Below are 22595 nucleotides of genomic sequence, written 5' to 3'. Positions count from 1 at the left end.
AGCCCCTGTGAATCTAGTAATGATTGCATTGTCTGTTTATGTTAGTCTGTACGGTGCTTTTCTAAGGCATCCACTGCATTTATTTTAGTGTGGAGAGACAGTAGGAAATTATGTCATGCAGCAAATCTGCTTGGCCAGATCAATCACATTACACAGAATGCATTCTAACCACAAGGCCAGTAGAACAAAGTGGCGTGGTGCATACCCATAAATAAATGTGTGTTTAATATACAGTAATTACCACAAATGGATCGATACAGCAAATATAATCAGGCTGCATATGTTACGCAGTCACTGTACTGATAGGTTAACACAACAGGGTACAGGCACAGGGCAAAGAGATCACATTTTTATGCCATAAGATTTTAATTCCAAAAAATGTGTAACATGTGCCTTTTGGTTGTTTTTTTTTCTTTGTTTATTATCAGGCTCCCCGTTGGTGATATGTGTGGTGTCCATGACATCAGCTCTGGACAGTTATGGTGAAGTGGACAAGTAAGTATGACACACAGAATTCATTTAATTCCATCAAAGCCTGTTAACATTGCATAAGAATGACGTCACCTGCGGAAGAAATTGGAACTATCAACTCTGTTTATTGTTATGTAAAAACTATTGGGTTAACAATCACCACATGTGTCATTCTATATTCACATCACAGCACTATGAAATTTTAATTTAGAAGGGAACACAGAGTGATTTCTGTTTTTTCAACTCTTGCTTTCTAAGCTGTTGGCTGTCATTGAAGAACGGAGCCATTTGGGCATTCGTGGCACCAGCTCTGTTTGTCATTGTGGTGAGACATTTTGTACAGTTCCCATTTTGTTGCATTATTTGATCTACAATTGAAAGGAAAAGATCTCCCAAAAATTTGAATTCTGTCATTATCCAACGGCGATTGAAAATCTGGTGAATTTTCGTAATCCACGAAACATTTCAACACAACAGCATCGCAGAAACAACTGAAAAATAAACATAACATGGGTCTATATGACTTGTTGGGCATAATCCAGGTCTGCGGAAGCCCAGACAGTCCAAATTGACTTAAGAGGACATTAGTTACAACTGTTTTTAACCAAAATCTTCACTGTAGCTGCTACAGTAAGCTTAAAGCTTTAGCCGTCTGACATGGGTGCATGCACTTGACTACATGCTTGGGGTGTAAAAACATCTTATAAAACCAATATGGGATCTCAGGGTTTCCACAGACCTCAATTACACTGGACAAGCTGTTAGGAACCATACTTCAATTGTTTAAGAGAACACTGCAACGTTGGTTTTGCGGTAAAGCTCTTGAAATGTTGTGTGGACTATGAAACTTCACCCCTTTTTTCATGGACTCGGGAGAAGAGATGATGATTGAATTTTCATTTATAGGTGAACTCGTCTTTCAGTCTGTATTGTAAACTTGTATTCTATTCGAGGAGGAAAGTTTCACTGTGTTTACCCTATTTAACATTCTCTCTGATTATCAGGTGAACATTGGCATTCTGATATCTGTGACCAGGATCATATCCCGAATCAGTGGAGAAAGTTACAAGGTTCATGGCGATGCCAATGCAGTCAGGTGAGGTTATTTGCTATGGTGATCAGATCAGTGCTCTTTTTTTAATTATTCAATATCTTGCTCTTATTAGAAGCTAATAATATAAACATGATTGTGGCTTGTTTTGTTTCAAGGCTGACTGCAAAGGCAGTGGCTGTGCTCCTGCCTATACTCGGCATTTCCTGGATCTTTGGCGTTCTTGCTATCAACACTCACTCTCTGCCGTTCCTTTATATTTTTGCTGTATTCAACTCGTTACAAGTAAGTTCTCGTGCGCGAGATCTTTACTTTTCAAAAATGCTCACAGCCATTTGTGAAAAATCTCCTAAATTTGACATTTTTTCTTTGTCGTCAGGGGTTCTTTGTCTTCTTGTTTCACTGTCTTCTCAATTCTGAGGTACGATGAAAAATATGTCACACACATAATCAATGTCTTGATTTGCTTGGAAGTGATATTCCTAATTTATGTTGATAAATCCTGATATCATTGTCTGTTATGGGTTACTTCTTTTCTGCAGGTCAGAGCTGCTTTCAAACACAAAACCAAGGTGTGGTCTTTGACCAGCAGCTCCATCCGAAACATCAATGTAAAGCCATTCAACTCTGATATTGTGAGTGCTTCCTTAAACAGAATTGAGCTTCACATTTCTTGTCAGCCTGACTAACATTCTCCTTCCTATCTTCTAGATGAATGGAAATAAGGAGGGCGTGACTCCCACCAAGATGAACACATGGGACAAAAGCACCAACTCGGCCAATCGCATCGACCTCTCCGCTGTGTAGAGCCGCAGATGGTCACTTCTCTCTGTGGCAGATGAGCAGTCTGAGACACCCTAGTGTAGAATGACAAACACTGGCCAGAATATTAGTAATGGCTTAAATTGAACACTCTTCCACTCAAGTGAAAGTGATACCAAAGGAGGTGTGGCTTCACCTTTAAAGACAAACAGACTATGAGGACTGTGCCTTAACTTAAACTAAAACATAAGTTGTGTCCCCAAAACAAAAGCAGGGATTTCTGAGAAGGTCCGTGAAGTTAGTTGTTGTATCCCCACATTACTCGCCAAGTTTTACTGTGGGATCATTTGTGTTCTGTCACCTTACATGCGTGAGTGTTTATTCGACCCTCCAAATAACAGATTACTGTGCATTAGCCACAAGCTAGCAAGCAACGACACGCATCAGTAAACTACTTCAGATCAGAGCAGAAACTGACGTGGTTCTGGGTGTTTATTCCTCCAAAGGGCTGGCTAAAAGCTGCTGAACAGCAGCTTTGCATCGGGCTCTGCCTGACCCACCCCCACCTGTGATTGAGAGACCCCTAGTGGCAGGAATTACATTATTGCGCCTGTTACAAAGTTCCACATTTTGCAATATATGATTATTTGCTTTCTTGCTGACAGTTAGATGAGAATATTGATACAACTTACTTGTTTGTTCAGTAATTATGACGCTATAACAAGCAACTGGTTAGCATAACTGAAAAAAATTCACCTACTAGCACGTCTAAAAATGTATTTACAAAAACAATGCGCAGATGACACATTGTTATTTTGTGGTTATGTGTTATCTGTTTCCTCCATTATTCCTGGATCTAAACTAAGCTAAAGTAATCAGCTGCTAGCTGTAGCTTCACAGCAATCTTCTCATTTGCCTTTCAGCAAGACGCAAAAAAAATCTAATTTCCCTAAATGTCAGGACTTTCCTTTAAATTACGAAGATGATCGTACATAATAGAGTGGGACAGCACATCAGTTTTAGTTTACTTGCAGAGAATGTAACATGTTAAAATTTGAGATGAGTACTGTAAGAGTATGGTTGGATACAAATTCACGAACACTGATATAAAATCATGGAAATCAGTCCATTTAGCTAAAGTATGGCGTTAGATGAATGCCTTAAAACAATGATGTAATTTCACCTGTTCATAACATCATCTCCACAAAAAATGAATTGCTTATTTTATCTAGATGAACTTCCCAACGATTCCCGTGATCCGTCCAGTTTTCGCATAACTTTGGGGACGACACAACAATCAGCAGCGTAGCAGTGAATAAGACCCAATGTAATTCTGATAATGTATTTATTTATTTTGTGATTCTGAGTTGTGTATCATGTCTTCTGCAAAATGTCAAAGCTCAACAATCTGTCTTTTCTCGTGTTAAATTCTGTGTGAATTTGTGTGCTTTCTCTGTTGACATAAACCGATTTGCAGCACCTCACCTCCGAGTTGCTGCGCCATGTTACACTTTTTGAGGAACAAATCAAATCAAATCAATTTAATTTATATAACCAAAAATCACAATCGCATTGCCTCGATGGATCGAATACTGGTTGTGGTTTGGACACAATTCTGTGAAGTTTTATGCTGTCTTTAGCTGTTTTTCTGTTGCTAATTTCTTTGAAATTTTCATACATTTTTATACACTAAAATGTTTTTAATATGTTCTGAAATGGAGGGACTTATTGCTTTTTTTCTTAACATACTGTGAGAATGGAGGGAGATGACACATTTTAAAATGTCATTGATCTTACACTGTACCAGCATTAAGTTTCCTAAAACAGGATTTACTGTAAGTCACTCTGCGCTCACTTTTCATGTCTGATTTAAAGTTAAATATTTCAGTATTTCTATGCTTGTATGACCAAAAAATTACTGTTGTCTTGTGGTACTATGGTTTGTGCCTCCAGTTATCTATTATTATAAAATGTTTATGACAAAAAAATCTGTTGTATCTTTATTACATGAGTTTCAGCATTATTTTAACTTTTGTACTGATTGCTGGCCAACACAGCTTTTGCTATTTGGTTGATACTTGTGCGTGTACCTGTGAATCACCTTATTATTAGTCAGTTTTTTGACAAGTGTAGCTTTGAAGAATATCAAGTAACTGAAATGGTAATAAATGTATAATTATTATTGATATTATTGTTATTATTATTATAGTGTAGCTAGAGTGAGAAGAAATTGGGATGAGAGAGAGAGAGAGAGAGAGGTGGGTTGACATGTAGCAAAGGACCACAGGTTGGACTGGACCCTGGGCTGCTGCTGAGGCAAGGACACAGCCATTGCACATGACAATAGCCTTCAGACATACTTGATGAATGATTAACCTATCCTTTCACAACATGTTTAGGGTATTTACGTTTTTATTAGACAGTATGATAGTGAATAGGCAAACAGGAAATGTGAGGGGAGACAAAGCAGTACGACGGGCAACAAAAATTGACCCAGTGATCTTGTTGTAACGTGGTTGGGATATTAGCAGAAAAAATGCTAATAAATCTAACTAATCTAATCTAAGATTTTATTAAATCTAGCTAATAATCATTTAAATGGCACGTGTCGATGATGCTGTCGTTTCTGTGATGTTTAAACACTGGTGGATTATAAGACTATGGGCCATAAACACCTATCATGCACTGGTTTGTCTCCAGAGCCCAATAGGCAAATACAGACACTTGCTTTAAATATGTTATCCTCAGACTGCATGACAATATTTCAGTTTGGTTTTCAGAAGGAACTTTAACTGACCCTTGACATTTTACTCTTTTATGAGAATGGAACCATCACAGGCAGGTACAATTGTACATGAATATGTCACTAATTGGCTGTATATATGATGTATACTATTTTATGTGGAATACTGTTTGTTTTGGTTATTTAAAAAAAGAAAAAAAAATTGTGTGAGCTTTTGTGCATATGTATTTTCAATTTTGTGACAACTACCCAAAAGTCATACTTTTATTATATTATTATTTTTATTTTTATTTTTATTTTTATTTTATTTATTTATATATTTTTTTTGTTGCAAAAGTAAAGATTGCTAAACTATTACTTTGGTACAAGTGGTTCAAGTGAAAGTAATTTACACTGAATGTACTTAATTAAGTAACAAAAGTTATTTTCCGGCAGTAAATGTGCTCAAGTGTCAAAGGAACAAGTAGAAGTAAAGCAGGCTAAATATTTAAATGTAGCCCATATACTGTATAATAGAGGTCAGCCGACTATCGGCTTGGGCAATTATCAGAACTAATATTCAGCATTTATGTTTATTTTGAAAAAATACTGCACATAAATATACATTAATAAAAAATGAATGGCTCTGTTTAAGCACGCAATCTTCTGACTAGCTAACTAAAAATATTAAATAAATGTGGGTAAGTAAAGAGCACAAAATTGCCTCCACAATGCAGTAAAGTGGAAGCCTATATATAGCAGCAGAAAATGGTAATACAGGTTCCTATGCTGTATCAAAAGTCTACTCGGAGTGAGTTCAATTTTGATCACTGAACACATATAAAAGAGCACAAAATGTGTCGTAACCTCTTGATGAAGCGCTTAAAAATAAGTCCTTGCTAAACTAAGGCATTGAATTACAACTTTACGAGTTGTCCCTGAAAGCGCCATCAAGAGACAGTCTGCCAGTCCGTCTGCGCATGCTCACCGTGAGATATGAATAACTGCAGAAAGGTGGAGAAGACAATATCTGAGCTCAGTGTCTCAATAGAAACAGCTGCGAAGAACTCGAACGTGAGCTTTTTTAACTTCTGCAGAAGTAACAGGACTCACTGAAACCGCTAAATAACCAAGCGGTACCACTAATATTTAGTTTAAATACAGTTGTTTGTTTGAGCTTGTTGTGTTGATGGAAACTTCGCAATGTTGTCATCGATATTCCCTTCGGTTATAAAGCTCGTCACATGTTGAGACGGTATTCATCAATGAAATGGGATTTACCGGTTGGAAGGACGTCTCGTGGGACTATACGTGCGTGTCAGTCGGAAAAGTATCGTCCTGAAGCTGCTCCGATACTTTAAAGCGTTTATTGTTGTTGTCCATGGAGTCTGTTGGCAAGTTTGAGTTCAACAGGAAAGACCTGATTGGTCACGGTGCCTTTGCTGTTGTGTTCAAAGGCAGACATAAAGAGGTAACTTTTTCTTTTTGGGACAATCAGTATCTGCCTTATCACTATTATCTGCTGTGTTTATGTACTGTATTTTTTTTTTTTAATTTTTATTTGAACCTTTTGAAGAGACGTGACTGGGAAGTTGCTGTGAAGTGTATCAACAAGAAAAACTTGGCAAAATCACAGTCTCTGCTTGGTAAAGAAATCAAGATACTAAAGGTAACACATTGTCTTTTAATGTCTTACCACACACTGTGTCAGTCTTTCTGTGTGGCTTTAACTGGCATGTTTTCCTACCTCTTCTAGGAACTCAAACATGAGAATATTGTTAGACTGCTCGACTATCAGGTAAACATGTTTTTTTGTCTCCTTCCTGCAATCTTGCACTCATCAGCAGCAACTACACAGCAATACATGCGTGCAATAGACTTTGCTGTCACATGTTGCAAATATTGACACGTTGAACGTCATGTACCCATGTGACACTGTTTTGGCTGCTGGTTGTTGTAGTTTTTCATGGGATGACTAACATCAACAACTATAACGGAGGCTGTCATTGATATTGTATAGAAGTTTGAGATTCTTAACACAAATGATTCTAATAGATGGGGCTAGGGTTAGAACTCCTAACCCTAGTTTTCGAACACCTAATAAGATATCCTGAATCTAACCACGAAATTGGTACCTCTGTAAGGTGGAAAACAGGACATAAACCATTTGCTTGTATGTGAGCATGTGTGTGTGTGAGCTCTACGCTTCTCATCTTACTGACATCTGCCAGACACCAGTGAGCTGATCTCTCACTATTTCAGACAGATGGCAGGGTGCAGCTGGTTAAACACTGGCTTATCAAACACAGAGTCTGAGTAGCATTTCACAGCAGACGCGGTGTGCGTCTGCATACAAGGCTAAAGACTTCAGATGATACACTTCAGGTCACACCACAGGTCAGGCTAGAGTGCTTTGTAGATGTGTTAACTTACCTGATTACCTTCACAACCTATTGTGATGCTCACTGCAACATAATGGCCATAATGGACGAGTTGCAACCACTTTTCAAGTTTCACACCAGTACACAGCCCCCACTGGCTTTAACTTTAAAAGACAAACAAAGGCACCACACATACATACATCCATACATACAAGTCTGATGGGTCGAAGGATTGTTGATACAAGCCACAATTAAGGCTAAATCTAATTATTTTCATTATTGATTAATATATCGATTATTTTTACTGACTAGAATCTTTTATTCTGTAAAATGTCAAAAAGATGTGAAAAAGTCCAAAGCAGCATCTCTAAATTGCTTCTTTTGTCAAACCAGTAGTCAAAAACCCAAAATGTCTTTGGTTGGTTTTCAAACCAAGTAATCGACTAATTGTTGCACTCTAGTTGCAATTCTAGTTTTAATTCCTGATCTCCCTACACAAAAAAGATGTGATGTACAGTATTATTATTGTTCATCACATCTGTTTTTAAAAAGTAACTTTTGATCTGTTCCCAGCATTATTATTATTGAAGTCTATATAATGTCAATACATTTTGAAGAATGCTCATAAAATTTCCCAGAGCTCTTTTAATTTCTTTCTTTGTCCAAACAATAGCCCAAAGATTTACCATTTCCTGTCCTAAAATGACAAAGAAATGAAGCAAATCCTCAAATTGAATAGGCTGACTCGATTATCAAATAAACTGGCTACTGATTTCCTGTGAATCGACTAATTTTCTTCATTGCAGCTCTTGCATATTTCCATTGATAATTTGCAATATATCTGATTTTATCAACAGGAAATGGGGGGATGTGTGTATCTCGTCATGGAGGTAAGCATTGTTCAGACTGGTTATGTCTGGTTTGTTAACAAGGCAAATCTCAAAGCTTCTATTAATGCTCATCTGTCTTGTCTTTACAGTACTGCAATGGAGGTGACCTGGCAGAGTACCTTCACTGTAAGTGCTTTACATTCTGCAGGGTTTAATATAGCTCACAACTGTAAAGGTTTGACATTATAAAAAGCATTAAAAAAGACATTCATATATCCACTCCTTACTGTTGCACTATAGGATCAAATTCACAGTTTGTTGCTTGTAATTATGTTTGGAGCAGTTTCCTGTTGTACTGGCTGCCTAATTTGGCTTTTAATTAAGAGGCTTGGCTAAGCTTTTTCAGTGTTTTGGAGGAGTAAGAGGATTTTGTGGAGACAGAGCAGAGCAACCACAGAATTCAGGTTTGAGTTTCCAACAGGTCACTGAGTAAATTATCACTTAATACTCCCAAGTGCTTAACCCAGATAAAATGAAACCCCCAGAAGTGGCATGTGAGGATTTTCCTATAAATTCTGTTGAAACCATGCACCTTGTGATTTCACCATGTATAGTTTCCCACTTGGAGTGTCAGACTGAAATTTCACCCTCCTAAAGTTTCAAACCCTGTTTGAGTTGATGGAGTTGATTTTCTTTCTCTTTCTATATTTACCTTGTTAGAGTCAATGTGACTATTTAAGTGCTGATGTGAAGAGTCACTCTAATTCTGCCACCGTGCCAGTGTCTCTTATTTTATATACTGCCCATTCTGTGCCAAGTAAGAACATCCACCTACTTGCAGCACAACACTCACAGTCACACTTGGCCCAGTTCACGGAGCACCCACATGACCTCACCCATCTGTCACTCACTTATCCCCTGTCCTCCGGTGGAAAAACACTGCAGCTATAAATACTAAGAAATCAGAGGGGGGTTAGCATTAACTTCCAAATGAAGCCACATCGTAAACAAAATTCTCTTGGACAAAGTGTGACAGCAGTGACGCACGCTAAGGTGACAAGCATCTTCACCTTACATCATATTGGAGATAAGTTTAAGTTTTACGTAAGATAAAACACTGCAGCTGACAGTTTATTATTATTAGTTTGTTTTTATTCTCCCAATTCTTAATAAAATATTAGAAAACAGTGAAAAAATCATATTCCTATTTATTAATTACTTATTTATATTTAGATTTATTATTTCCCAAAGTCCAAGTTGACATGCTAACATTATACATTATGACCTAGACTGACCAACAGAAAAAAAATTCCAACACCATTTTTACTTCCTGAAGCTGATTCCAATACCAGAACATGCATATCAACTAATACCAAGGACTGATCCGAGACCAGTGCGTTAAAAACACCCAAATTCATACAGTGAATGACTGCCATAAATCTGTATTTTGATATTAGTCACAAGTAAAAAAAGAGCACAATTATCAACAAATATAAGTTTGCTGTCATGCTTGAACTCCTTTACCATTTATTGATTTTGGTGAGGAGTGTCATAATATACTGACAGTAATTTGTAATGTTTGAAAATTAAGTATTCATATTGTGCTAATGTGAAACTAATGATAATATTGTGTAAATAATCCAGCTCCTATTAATTCCTCTCTGTCTTTCTGTTCTCGCTATCCCATAGGAGGTGGTGGCGAACACTAAACGTTGGTTGCCACCCACCAAGAGAAGAGCTAGCTAGCTACTTCCACATTGTGTGACTTCAGTGGCCATGCAAAATTATGTTGGAGGAGTGAGACACAAACCACAGTGCTAAACTATTGTTATCATGAATTGTTTTGGGCACGATATTCTGATAGTGAAATTCTCAAATCCCAACAGTCATAATTAGTGTTGTTTACAGGTGTTTAGGGCACCACTAGGAGGGGTCCTGCTTTGGGGGTAATAAATCACACGTTATTGGATTAGTGCATAGATTTGTGTGCTCACCTATAACCAATCCACCATTTAAGGCTGTGTAAGAGACGTTTCCAATACTGGTACTGGTAACAACATTGGTATCAAAATAACTGTCCAATATTCAAAAATAAGAGAAGAAAAACTAGAAATTGAACTGAAAGACTTGGCATTTGTACTTAAATGTATTACATGCAGCTTTCTCTGGAGCCACAAACAGTTTTGTACTACTTTTCTACATATGCAGTAGACCTGTAAACACACTCCAATGCTGAAAGCTGATGGAGTTGCCCTTTGATAATTGATTAATAGTAAATTAGTAGTGGTTAATGTTCTTTTGGTTGACCAATGGTTGACCAATCATCTCATCCCCTCAAGGACAAAACAAACTGTTAATCTATATACTGTCATGAAAACTACCTCAAGGATCATCTCATGTATTTCATCCCTCTGACCCTCAGCTAAGGGCACATTAAGTGAGGACACCATCCGCGTATTCCTACAGCAGATTGCTCAGGCCATGAAGATCCTGCAGAGTAAGGGCATCCTCCACAGAGACCTCAAACCACAGAACATCCTGCTCTGCCACCCAGAGGGGCGCAGGTCCAGTCCTATTAACACCTGCATCAAGATAGGTGAAGACCTCTAGTCCAAGCAAAACTGAATGTAGCATCTGTGTCGGTTTAAGGAAGATGATGGAGTCATCACACACTTATTCTCTTGCCCTCCAGCTGACTTTGGATTTGCCCGTCATCTCCAGACAAACACCATGGCAGCCACACTCTGTGGCTCTCCCATGTACATGGTAAGTATTAAGGTCTGTCACAGTAGTTTAATGACCCCACAAGGTATAATGTCAGCGTGTCCCCTTAAGCTGTAAACTTGTCTGGACACAGGCTCCCGAAGTCATCATGTCCCAGCACTATGATGCCAAGGCCGATCTATGGAGCATAGGGACAATTGTGTACCAGTGTCTGACCGGAAAGGCTCCATTTCATGTGAGTGGCACTTGCAACACATGCATGCAAATACAAAAGCTGTAACTTTACTCTTTTTAAACTTTTAGATTCAGTAAATGGGTTTAGCATTTCGCCAAACAAATGCTCACTAAGAGTCATTACATGATTAGAACAGCTTGTAGGCCAGTAATGTTTCCATTTATTTTTCAGCAGGCTTAATCCCTAGAAAGGGTTGACTCATTTTTGTCAACACAGAACTGAACATGATGCACCCCTTTCACAACACTATGAACATGATCCACAACACAAGCATTAAGCATCACCATCCTGCTAGGTGACACTCTGTGATATCCAGCTGGAAAAAGCTGGAACAGCCTGACTTCTTGTTAGGAAAACGTCTTGTTTACAGATGAGAGGCATGTGGAAATGGCTGCGAGCCATTTTTCTGAACTTAAAATAAATATTGCTTCACAACTCTGAGTATTGCTTCTTACTGTTCACGTGGCTGCTCAGTTGACACCATTGAACTGTTATTTGCAGATTACCTCAGGTGTGATTTATGTAGAGACACGTGCACATGTTTTGTCCCTTCTTTGGTCAGGAATACACTTTTGAATACACCACACTTGAAGGGGAAGAAACATTCTGTTGACTTGTTCTACTTTTTGAGGTTATTTATGTTGCCATGCTTTAACGATTTCCTTGAAAACATTTTCCCTGAGCATGAGAGCAGTGACTATTTCTGCCAGGCAGGTCAGTGAGTTGAGAAAAGTCCAAGGGTTAGTGTGAGGTGAGCTGCTTCTGCTGCTGCTGCTGCTGCTGCTGCTGATGATGATGTTTACTTAGCTGGCATTTCCAAGCATTCCACGTTGCCGTGAGTGGGATCATCAAACAGCCACTTATCATCTGTGTTTGCATTGTGACATAACCATTTTTTTATATTCGATGTTGTTGGCCAATAAACAGTCGAACTTTCCACAGTCATTTGTTTAAATGCTTGTTTGTAGGGACTGCAGGTTTGTTTGTGTGTTTGTGCGTGAATGCTCTATTTCCAGCTTAACTCTTGTTTGGTGTGTGTTTGCGTTTAGGCCAGCACACCACAGGAGCTGCGTTTGTTTTATGAAACCAACAGGACCCTTTTACCCAGGTTAGTTCAGCCCATGCCAACACACACACACACATATACACACACTGCACACACACAGGAAGAAAGTGTGACAGGTGTTACATGGAGATATGAATTACTGGTCATCTCTCTGGGCTCAAACTCAAGTGTGTGTGTATATGTGAATGATGTTTAGTGTGCACATGGACAGTTGACGAAACACATGCCACAGAGACGCACACAAACACACTCACACACACACATTTATAATTACCACTCAATAAGTCCTAAAAATAATCCTAATGTGGAAGAAACAGATACAGACACCTGATCAGGCTGATCGTCTAGAACTTTCTCAACCAGCTGCTCTCACATAGACAATATTTAGAAATGTTACACATGCGCAATGCTAAATCTAGTGTCCTGCCTATCATATATTTATGTATATGAGGTGCTGGCCATGTGTGATGTGAAACTCTGTGTCTTTTCATTAACAAATGCCTTTAGTTCTCTATTTTAAGTCATTTTGACATCTGGGGCTTTTTTTTAAAACTTGGACCTGGAAAGCATTCAAAGGGATTCATGGATTGTTTTCCACTGTTTTCGTGGTGCACTATGTCAGCCTGTGTTTGGCTCATGGCCATGTTTGTCTTTCACAGTGATAAAGCAGGGCAATAAGACCGTGCATGTGTTTGAGGAGTCACAGGTCGTTGTTTTCTTGTCATTCTATATATAACATGCCCTGAGCTGCCAGCTAGTGGCCTGCACCGCTATCATTTTCCACATGGCCCACATAGCTCCACACACACACACACACACACACACACACACACACACACACACACACACACACAAATACAGTCTGCACTTAGTGTTATGATGCCCTGAGGCTTTGCACTAAAGCCATAAAACAGATGCAAAACACACATATTTTATGGCTCACTCTGAGCTCAGAAACAACAACTTAGATCTGCAACAAAACGCAAACACCACACTAAAGCAGAAAGTTCAAAGTATTAACACTGATAAGCACATCAAGATAAAGTGTTCACCTATTATATTTTTTCATAAACATAAGAATTCTATGTGAATGTGAGACGGAGATATTGCAGTGCAAATTACATAAACACATCGGTTTCAATTCTCCATCAGTGATGCAATATACAAGTTGTGTCGAGTCTGTTTTCCCGTCAGATAATGTTGCCCTCAAGTTTTTCCTGTAATGTCACCCATTGGTGCAGGTTATGATTGGTAGATGGCACACATAGCATAGATTTAATTAACAATATTTTATAGTAATTTCAAACCTGATTACACATTTGAAATCATCATGATTGCCGTTGGCTCACCTGCAGTACCCTCATGGCCCAACCAGGGAGCCACTACCCACACTTTGAAACTGGACTGTATTAACATGTTCTGTTGCTGGACACTATGGCCTTGTAATACTATCATGACATTTTTAAGCTAAATCCTGTTAAGGATTATTCTGTCAACCTAAATAGGAAACCTTTGTACTTCCCCAGCATCCCAAAGGAGACTTCTTGTAACTTAAGACACCTTCTAAGGGGGCTGCTGCAGAGAAACCACAAAGAGCGGATCAGCTTTGGTGAGCCTGCTGCCTTTAAACTTTCCAAACCTCTTTTCACAGTTACATTTGATTCAGTCTCTAACATCTAAATCTTTGCATTTCCAGATGAGTTTTTCCACCATCCTTTCTTGGAGACGGGTTCATCAACGAAGAAAAGTACAGACTGTATCTCTCTTAGTGCAGTTTAGAATCAATAAAGATGATGATGTTAATGGGTCTTAACACACACATTCATATGTTTTTGACAGGCTCTCCAGCTCCGTTGCTCTCCTACCCCAGTTCAGGCTCAGGGAGTTCCTCCAGCAGCTCCTCCACATCCCACCTGGCCTCCCCTCAAGTAGGTAGACCTTTATACTGTGAATTTGTAAAGGAAAGTCTCTTTGTAAAAGTTGTGAAATACAGCACACTCAAAGTGTGTTTGTTTCTCTGTAATTTAACATGGTTTATTTTCAACTCTCTTAGCATTCCGATGGAGAGATGCACCAACTTCAACTGAAAGCGCGCTGTTCCCCTACACAGATCACCCCTGCCTTCCTGCTGAAAGAAATACCCAATCAAGGCAGTCAGAGCACCTCATCATGCACAGAGGAATACGTCATGGTGCCTGCCCAGTTTCCCAGTAAGACATCTTATTCTCTAGATATCTGGATTTTTTTATTGTGCTGGTCTTCACGTCAGCACTTAACGGGTCTGACTATGTCAATCGTTTCTGCTTTTTAGGTGAGTACACATGTGAGTTGGAAGTTGGGTCACCCCTTGAGAGTTGCCTGATATACAGTGGGTCAGTAGTCACACCACAAAATTGCATCAGCTGTACATCTTTAAATGTGACTTATTTTTGAAAAAATTATATATTTTCTTAGTTTCTGTTAACACAAACTGTTTTAGAAGAAGATAATCATCTCAAATTTTTACAAAGAATGCAGAGTTGTTTAAAATGTAATGCTAAATTCGTGCTGATAAATATTTTTTAATTTACACAGACAGAGCTAATAAATATCTTTGTGTAGGTGCTCAGTACTGGCTGAGAGAGGCCCCGGAGCTGCAGGAAAGACACCTCCATGCTCTCCCCTACTGCATTCTCCCTCCAAGCCTGTTAGGTAAGAGAAAACTGCAGCAGGTTTAGATTCTGGTGGGATGAAGATGAAGGTGCTCAGAGATAGATGATTAAGATACATGTAAGTGATTGTGCTAAGTTTAAATCACTTTTAACTGCATGTTCCGGTGTGTCTTATTCTTTTGCTTCCTTTCATCCTTGCAGCAGGCCTGAGGAATTTGTTGGCCGTAACTGCAGCCAGACAGTGCCCATTCCTGTCCCAACTCAGATCCAAAACTACCAGCGAATGGAACAGAACCTGCAGCCTGCCGGCTTGCATGGCTCCACCAGGCATGTTTAGCCCCTCAGCAACACCTGCCTCATTGTCTTTTTATCTACTATTCTCTTCTGTCTTTGTCTGACTCTGTCTCCTGTCATGCAGGATCAAACTCTGCTGTGCTGGCAACAGCAAGGAAAACTCCCCGCAATGTGGAGGCTGTAGAGCTTCAGGCCCAGGATTTCTTCTCAATTCTCCAGGGCTGTTAACTGGAGGAGCTCAACCGCACCAGTCCTCGCCACTAGGTGAGCATCTCAATCAGCTTTTATTTTTACTAGTTTTTGTAAAAGGGTCAGTTTACCCAAAAATGAAAATTCTGTCATTATCTACTCATGCCAATTAAACACTGGGTAATGTTTTGTCTTCCACAAAACATTTCTGGAGCTTCACAGCAAAACGCTGTTACAGCTTTCTACCAAACAACTGAAGTAGCTGGAGACTTGTTTTAAAACATAAAAAACAAGTGCATAAAAACATAAAATTGCTCCGCACAGCTCGTCTGGTGTAATACTAGTCTCTGGAAGCCTCAAGATCCCAAAGGTTAGTTGAACACATAACACAGGACAGGGTGACAACTACACTGAAGAATTCAGTATAAATAATATGCAGGATGAACTACATGAAACCATTTTATGTTTATTTTCAGTTGTCTTTTTTACATTTTAGAACCAGTCTCCACATATTTGAGTTGTTTTCAATAAATGCTGATATGCAGTTTTGCTGTGATCTCCAGAAATGTTGGCTCATGACACTTCACCTGACTTTTCATTGGCATGGACTGTTTGTAATTTCTGGGTGGGCTGTTCCTTTAAGCAGAGCTCTTTCGCGGTTCTCACTTCCACAGCTTTAGACATTGCATGGGAATTTGTCAATTTAATTGAATTTAATTAAGTTAATTTGCCTTATGATGTTAACACAAATTCCACCATCTGAAATATGTCACGTTCAGAACAGTTTTTTTAGTGGTTAAGTGTTTCTGTTTGATTTTTCTGTAACCACTTTCACTCTTTTATTCAGGCCTTATGTCAACACCCAGGGAACTTGCCCGAGCTTGTGTTAGTGATACTGTTATGAGCACCGACAACATACTAAACAGGCCTGTTTCGGTTACTGGTTTAATCTTTGTAAAATTCTAATTACCTCAGTGGGAATGACCCCAGAGACTCCGGAACAGACTCTTCCGCTCAGCACAAGAACTGGACTGCTCATTGGCTCTCCTGGCATGCAGTCAAGCCCCAAGGTCAGCTTCTAAAACATCCTTATTACAGAAACAGGACATCTAAATATATGTGTTTATATATTATATATGAATCATTATATATTATATCTGTATATATATATGTGTGTTTTTGTGTATATATATATATAGTGATATGCACAACGTCATGTCAGTCCACATTTTTTTCAACAATACACATCACTCTCAAAAACATGAAAAGTGATTAACTACTAGCAGCTCACACAGTAGATTTTTTATTTTTTTTTCTGAAATCAAAATCCTATTTAACTGTCCGATATACATGTCAGCATTAATATGTTTCTGATCCTGTTTCAGTCAAGAATGCCAAACCGAAACAGGACAGTTTCAGACCTGCAATCGCTTGGTGCATCTCCATCCCAGACCAACATGAGCAGGAATGCAGCCAATAAAAAGGGCCCTTTTAAAAGGTCAGAACAGTATTGTAATTTTTATATTATTGCAATATAACAAACATGTTTGCATAATTATCCTGCAAAATCATATGAATAGTTTGTGTCAATAATCCAAATCTAATTGAGGCTATGCTTTTCAACTGGCACCTGTCACACAGTATCAAAGATGTGCCATCTGATGAATTATTAAACTCTCTTGATGGTGTCTGTGGCTGTGTTGAATGTCTAGATCGCTGAGCACAGGCAGGCTGTCTGACATGCTGCTGAAGGCTGCCTTTGGAGGTCACCTCTTTGAAGAGGGAAGTAATGAGAGCCTCAACTGTGAGAGAAGCATGGACATAACAGGTATCAGTCCAATGATTTCTTACTGTTTGTCTTTCATCACCAGTATCTAAGACTATGGTGGGTATATATATTTCATAGCCAAATATTGTTAAGCTTCTACTGGTATGGGCCAGTTTAACACCACCATAAAGTCATGCAATGTAATTATGTAATAATGAAATCAATGCCTAATTGGAAATAAACACATATTCTTTAACTGTGTAGTTTACTGGGCTGCAGTGTAGGTGTAACTCTTCTTATTTGCTCCTACAGCTCCACCTACTGGTTGTCATAGAGGCTCTCCATACACAGATAGCCCACCTCCTACAGTCTTCACAATGGGTTCTCCATCCAAAGGAGACTCTCCTCCGGGGTTCACAGGTTACCTTTCTAACTACACTGAATCTTCATTTACTGCTGAAGGAATTGATTTTAGCTAGTGTTGGTTGAGTGTGTTAGAAGACTCTTAATGAGTACTTTTATTATTATTTTTCATTAAATATATACTTTATATAATCAACAAGTCACATTCAGATCAAGATCTCATGTAAGTGAGACCTGAGTACAGAATAGGTCAAAAAAATATATTATACAATGGCAATGGCAGTATAGACTAAAAGACTAGACTAATTTGAATGACTAGACTTGAAAATCTTTGGTGTAGGTATAACATGGATTAAAATATGAGAATATTCTATATAAATATGTGTTATTGTATATATAAATATAATCAATTAATTATTTAACCATGTTGTGCATCACGCACTCTTGTTGAGAGTTCATTTTGACCACAAATTGAGTAAGGAATATTACTCAGTTTTATGAGTTTAAAAAATCTGAAGCAAAACATAGAAACTGAGAACCTTGGTTAAAAGAGTTAGAAACTGAATTTGATGTAGGCCATTTAGACATTTCGCAGTAAATAATTATGATTTTGGCCATCACGTGGTGCCACACTTTAACATGTATGTTTTTTGCATCAAAATTGTCACAAAACTGTTTTTTGTAAACCTAAAATGTGTCATCAGCGACTCCCATGCTCTCTCCTTTACTTGTGTTTTAGCTGCTCAGGGTTAAGTTGTATTAATCTCTGTCTTAAATACAGGTTCACCTAACTACATTAACTCAGCCTGGCTGCTGAACAGTCGCCGTCTCCATGGAGGAAGCCGTAGAAATAGTGAGACTGAAGCCATGGATGCCACTCCACAAAGTAGCCTGGTTTTTAACCCTCCAGAGCTCCCTGAAGATACACTGATGGAGGTACAGACACACACTTTGATAATACTTTGAAGTTAATAGATTAATAAAGAAACCACATGTTACAATATTGTGTCTTTTCTGTTCACAGCAGGCTCATACCGACGCTCTGAGTGAGCTGCGATTCACCTTGGCTTTTGTCCACTGTGTCATGGAACTGGCGTCTTCTAAGGACCTCGGGCCATCTGCCATCAGCAGTCCTGATGTCTCTTTTCTAGAGCAGAGCTTGGTGACAGATCAGATCAGCCTTCTGAGTAAAGAATGGAGGTGAGATGCGTGAAGCTTTTTACATTCCCTCAACATGACCTGCAGCTGCCTTCCTTAACAAATCTTCCCATGAATGACTTCTGTTTCTTATTTGCATATTCTAGCTATGCAGAGCAGTTGGTGTTGTACATGAAGGCTGCAGAGTTTCTGTCATCAGCACTGCACAATGCTAAAGAGAACATCAAACAAGGCCAACTTTGTCCCTCTACTACAGTCAAACAAGGTGAGATGGTGGTCTTTGGTTTAGGATACTCACTTAATGTAGACTTGAAAGTCTGGTAAATATAAGCTGGCATTTCATGTTGAAGGATGATGACAAGGGTCAGTTTATATTCATCATAACTATTATAATTGGAGATGTATCGATCAGAGACATATTCGTATTAGCCCATATGTTAACTGATATGGTCCATGGGCTAACGTGTAATATGCAATTGGAAATTCACACTGAAGTTACTGCTTCAGTGCATTGATGTCATTGATGTGCATTTATGTTGATATCCTGCCTTCATTACATATACAGCCTTTCCCATACATAGACTTTACTTGGGAGGATATATTTGACTAGACATTTTAGCTTATGTTTTTTTATCCTTCTGAGAGAACGATGGCATCCATGGTCAATTAACGAGTAGACAAAACTAGACGATCTCGCCCATAAGCTAGAAAAAAAAGGCTGTGGCTCCATTTGTAAAAATGGAGTAAAAAATTTGAAAAACAAAATGTAGTTGGCATGTGGCATCACTATGTAGGCAAACTTTTAAAACGATTCAGGGGAAAGATTGCTGCATACGTGTCAAAATTTGCAACTTATTTACAAGTATTTTCATGCACCAATATATTCTGTGTATATTCAAGGAACACTTCAATCATCACAGTATAACACCAAGTCAGTTAAACTTAGGGATATCAATCCGTCTATCGAGGAAGCACAAGTGATCATGAATCAATTTCACCTGCTTGTGACAACAGGTGCAATGGAGAGGCAAAAGGAAGACGATGGATTGCATTAACTGTTGTTATGTCAGTTTGTTCTCAAAAAATGATGTTCAATGTACATTAGTAAAGATTTTCACCTTGATTAACTTATTCATTGAGATCTGATGTCTGATTAGTGTTCCCTTAATTGTTTTGAGCAGTGTATATCTTATACAAGAAAGAATCCAGTATTGGTTGGGCTCTAATCTAAGTTAATTATATGTCTTTACATTTCCTTGCAGTGATCAGGAAGCTGAATGAATTGTACAAGAACTGTGTAACATACTGTCGCTCCCTCAACCATCGACTGCAGACCTTCTTGCTTGACAAACAGAAGCTTATGGACCGCTTCAATGGACTGACGGCTGAGAAGCTCATCTACAGCCACACTGTGCACATGGTGACTTTTACCTCACAGCAGGGGTGTTGATTTTCAATCCAAATCAGATTCTACCCAGCCTGCATGTTGATCTAATTCTTCATGTGTGTTTTCTTATTGCTTTCAGGTGCAGTCTGCTGCTTTAGATGAGATGTTCCACTGTGGCACAGCATCAGTCCAGCGCTACCATAAAGCCATTTTGCTGATGGAGGGCCTGTCCCGGATCATCACAGAGCAAAAGGATATTGACAGCATAGATAAAAGTATGTAGCAGCATGTTGACACACAGACCACAGGATGCAAGTTTAAAATGCCAGAATCAAATCGGATACTGTATGAATACATTTGTTAAATGATCTTGACTTGATTTTCTTTCAATCCAAACTTCAATCTTTTTCGTTTGTTCACAGGTAAGAAGTGCATCGAGCGACGCCTTTCTGCTCTGCAGACTTAACAGTATCCATAAACTCCACAAACTGCATTATCTTGCCTCATCCATCTCTACTCTATATAGATGGATCCTCCTTAACTGTCAGCACACACAAGCACTTTGATCTGTCTTAAGGGAAACGACCACTAGAGCATCTGCTCTTATCCCACCACCCAGTCTGTAATCTTTACATAAATGCACAAAAAGACTGGACGTCCTCTTTTAAACAAGTTCTTGAAGACAGATTGTGTCATGATTGTTTGAACTCTGATCAGGTATCATTTGTTTTCAGTATTTGTGTTGGACTGTTTATGTAAGCAAGTAGTTTTGTGTTCTGCACTTAAAGTAATAGGCTTAAATAATAACTGATTTTAAATCTGTTGTACTTGAAACAAAGATTATGTAGTTATTGTTTGTATTTTGAAGTGTTTGTGTTATGTGTAGGAAAAGTTCACTAGCCAACAGGAGGCAGAGTATTTTCAGATTTTTTGAGATGACCAAATATTGCAAGGTGTAGCAGTAGCAGTAAAACTGTTGCTGCTTTTTGTATATTTTTCATCACAGCATGCCACATTGATCATGTGTATCTGTTATCTGTTGCTTGCACATATTTATGGACATCAGTTAATTTTTCTGCTGTTTGGGTTAATGTCAAAATATTGTGCTGATTTATGAATGAGTTTGTTCATGATTGTTGTCCGATTGCACGCAAGTTACTATAATGTGTGCATTTTAGTTTATTAGAACAGAAATTTGTTAGATTTTTGTCAAAGTGCCTTTTCTACTTTCATCTTATGACTACTGGTCAAAATTGCCAAAAATAGTTGTGAAACACTGTGGTGAAAATAAAGAATATTTATTGTTGGAAGTTTGGATCCTTTTTTTTCTTGTTTCTACCAGTCATGACATCAGCGCTGTAAGGACAGGGGGGTTAAATCTTTTTTCTTTTTTTTTTCACACGATGGTGGGTCAAGCACTGCTTGGATTTACACCTCCAGGAATAAGACAGTCGTTTCATGTGGTGTAACGTTACCTTCTGTCTTTTCTCGTCATGGATCAAACCGATGTTTAGATCACAAATCATTGCTAACCCGCATTTTTGCAACACATGACAGCGATTGCTGGCACGTACTGTGCGACATGTGAAGTTGCATGACAGTTTTTTTTTCTTCCTTCTATTCATGAATCCATGTGCAACACTGTTTACTTCAACGTTGAAATTTAGCCTCCGCCACTTTTTTTTGTTTTGATCGTTGAGCTGACATAAGCGTAAAGTTCCTCGTTTAAATGCCTAATGTATTTACTTGTGGATATAAAGCGTCAGTAGCGAGTCGTCTCCGAGTCTATGGTTTACTGGCAAGTGTTATTGTTGGTGGATGGACTTGTAGCCATATGAAGTGTCTGTGGTTGTGACTGAAACAAACCGCCCTTACGCAGCCTTAGCAGCGTTTCCTGGAGATCGGGAACGACATCCGGGTTACACATAGGTTGCTGCGGTCGCCATGTTGCTGAATGAAATTAGCTCCAAAACATTGAATAGCCGCTAGCAATATCGATATTTTATTTTTTCGTGGAATAAGAGTTGTTAGAGCACGAAAACTATTGTAAATATGACTTAGGATTTATAAAACTCCTACAGAAGCCCCATCCCCTGTAAGTAACACAGTTGAATTGATAAAATGTATTTATTCATTGGCAGCTGGCCTGTTAGCAATAACAAGCTACCATCATTAGCATTGGCTATCACGCGTCCCGTGGCAAGGATCAGTTTAATTAGTTAAATGGCACAGACAGCAGTATTGTGGATGTTACAGTTTGATAATTTAAACATACTTTCAATAAATTTATCACCCAGCCCTACGCTAGCACCTTATTATTAGGACAATTGCTACAAAGTAGCTAGTGCTAGCTAACGTTACGCCCCGGACTGAAACTGGAAGTGGGCACTAACGTTAACACCATGACAAACAATGAAAATTGCTTCATGCGGGTTATTTTGGTAGTCAATATAATGTCATCGCTGTGGTGTAAATACGAGTGGTTTGCTGCTAACTTGCTCATCGTTCAACGCTAACGTTATATTTCCCTATAATGGGCTAAT

At 38.6% G+C, this 22595-nt stretch overlaps 3 protein-coding genes across 12 annotated transcripts in view; all 3 read left to right on the top strand.

Annotated features, from left to right (window-relative positions):
• The window catches only part of adgrd1 (adhesion G protein-coupled receptor D1), a 56991-nt gene extending 52521 nt beyond the window's left edge, over window positions 1-4470 (top strand). For all 5 annotated transcript variants that reach the window (XM_037097501.1, XM_037097500.1, XM_037097503.1 and 2 more), the window contains 7 exons: window positions 429-495; window positions 730-796; window positions 1476-1567; window positions 1681-1807; window positions 1902-1943; window positions 2065-2157; window positions 2234-4470. In XM_037097501.1, the coding sequence (XP_036953396.1) occupies window positions 429-495; window positions 730-796; window positions 1476-1567; window positions 1681-1807; window positions 1902-1943; window positions 2065-2157; window positions 2234-2329 (584 nt within the window). In that variant the 3' untranslated portion in view covers window positions 2330-4470. The remainder of the gene's footprint in view (window positions 1-428; window positions 496-729; window positions 797-1475; window positions 1568-1680; window positions 1808-1901; window positions 1944-2064; window positions 2158-2233) is intronic.
• A 1522-nt stretch (window positions 4471-5992) lies between these two features.
• On the top strand, window positions 5993-21362 carry ulk1a (unc-51 like autophagy activating kinase 1a). Its single transcript, XM_037097505.1, has 27 exons — window positions 5993-6477; window positions 6583-6675; window positions 6763-6804; window positions 8245-8277; window positions 8367-8403; window positions 10640-10813; window positions 10910-10983; window positions 11075-11176; window positions 12226-12284; window positions 13769-13851; window positions 13939-13989; window positions 14082-14170; window positions 14296-14452; window positions 14554-14614; window positions 14844-14933; window positions 15095-15220; window positions 15312-15451; window positions 16352-16446; window positions 16762-16874; window positions 17089-17204; window positions 17457-17564; window positions 18289-18443; window positions 18532-18707; window positions 18812-18930; window positions 19928-20085; window positions 20192-20327; window positions 20475-21362. Exons 1-27 carry the CDS (start codon window positions 6388-6390, stop codon window positions 20516-20518), a joined length of 2721 nt encoding a protein of 906 aa, XP_036953400.1. The 5' UTR covers window positions 5993-6387; the 3' UTR covers window positions 20519-21362.
• A 562-nt stretch (window positions 21363-21924) lies between these two features.
• The window catches only part of ep400 (E1A binding protein p400), a 31880-nt gene continuing 31209 nt past the window's right edge, over window positions 21925-22595 (top strand). For 3 of the 6 annotated variants that reach the window (XM_037097409.1, XM_037097410.1, XM_037097407.1), the window contains exon 1: window positions 21926-22147. The gene's annotated coding sequence lies outside the window, so the exon portion shown is untranslated. Of the gene's footprint in view, window positions 22148-22595 lie in introns of all 6 variants that reach the window. The other 3 variants (XM_037097413.1, XM_037097412.1, XM_037097408.1) reach the window with 2 other exon arrangements.

This window comes from Acanthopagrus latus, chromosome 5 (genome assembly GCF_904848185.1).
Source record: "Acanthopagrus latus isolate v.2019 chromosome 5, fAcaLat1.1, whole genome shotgun sequence".
Classification (NCBI taxonomy): Eukaryota; Metazoa; Chordata; class Actinopteri; order Spariformes; family Sparidae; genus Acanthopagrus; species Acanthopagrus latus.
The sequence above is the reverse complement of the archived record's forward strand: the minus strand, read 5'-3'. Positions and strand labels throughout refer to the sequence as shown.

Excerpts from the sequence above, each read along its gene's own strand:
- ulk1a (XM_037097505.1), top strand. The coding sequence starts at position 6,388 with ATGGAGTCTGTTGGCAAGTTTGAGTTCAACAGGAAAGACCTGATTGGT. Across the intron at positions 10,984-11,074 it reads GTGGCTCTCCCATGTACATG|GCTCCCGAAGTCATCATGTC; the intron begins GTAAGTATTAAG and ends GTCTGGACACAG. Across the intron at positions 13,990-14,081 it reads GGGTTCATCAACGAAGAAAA|GCTCTCCAGCTCCGTTGCTC; the intron begins GTACAGACTGTA and ends TGTTTTTGACAG.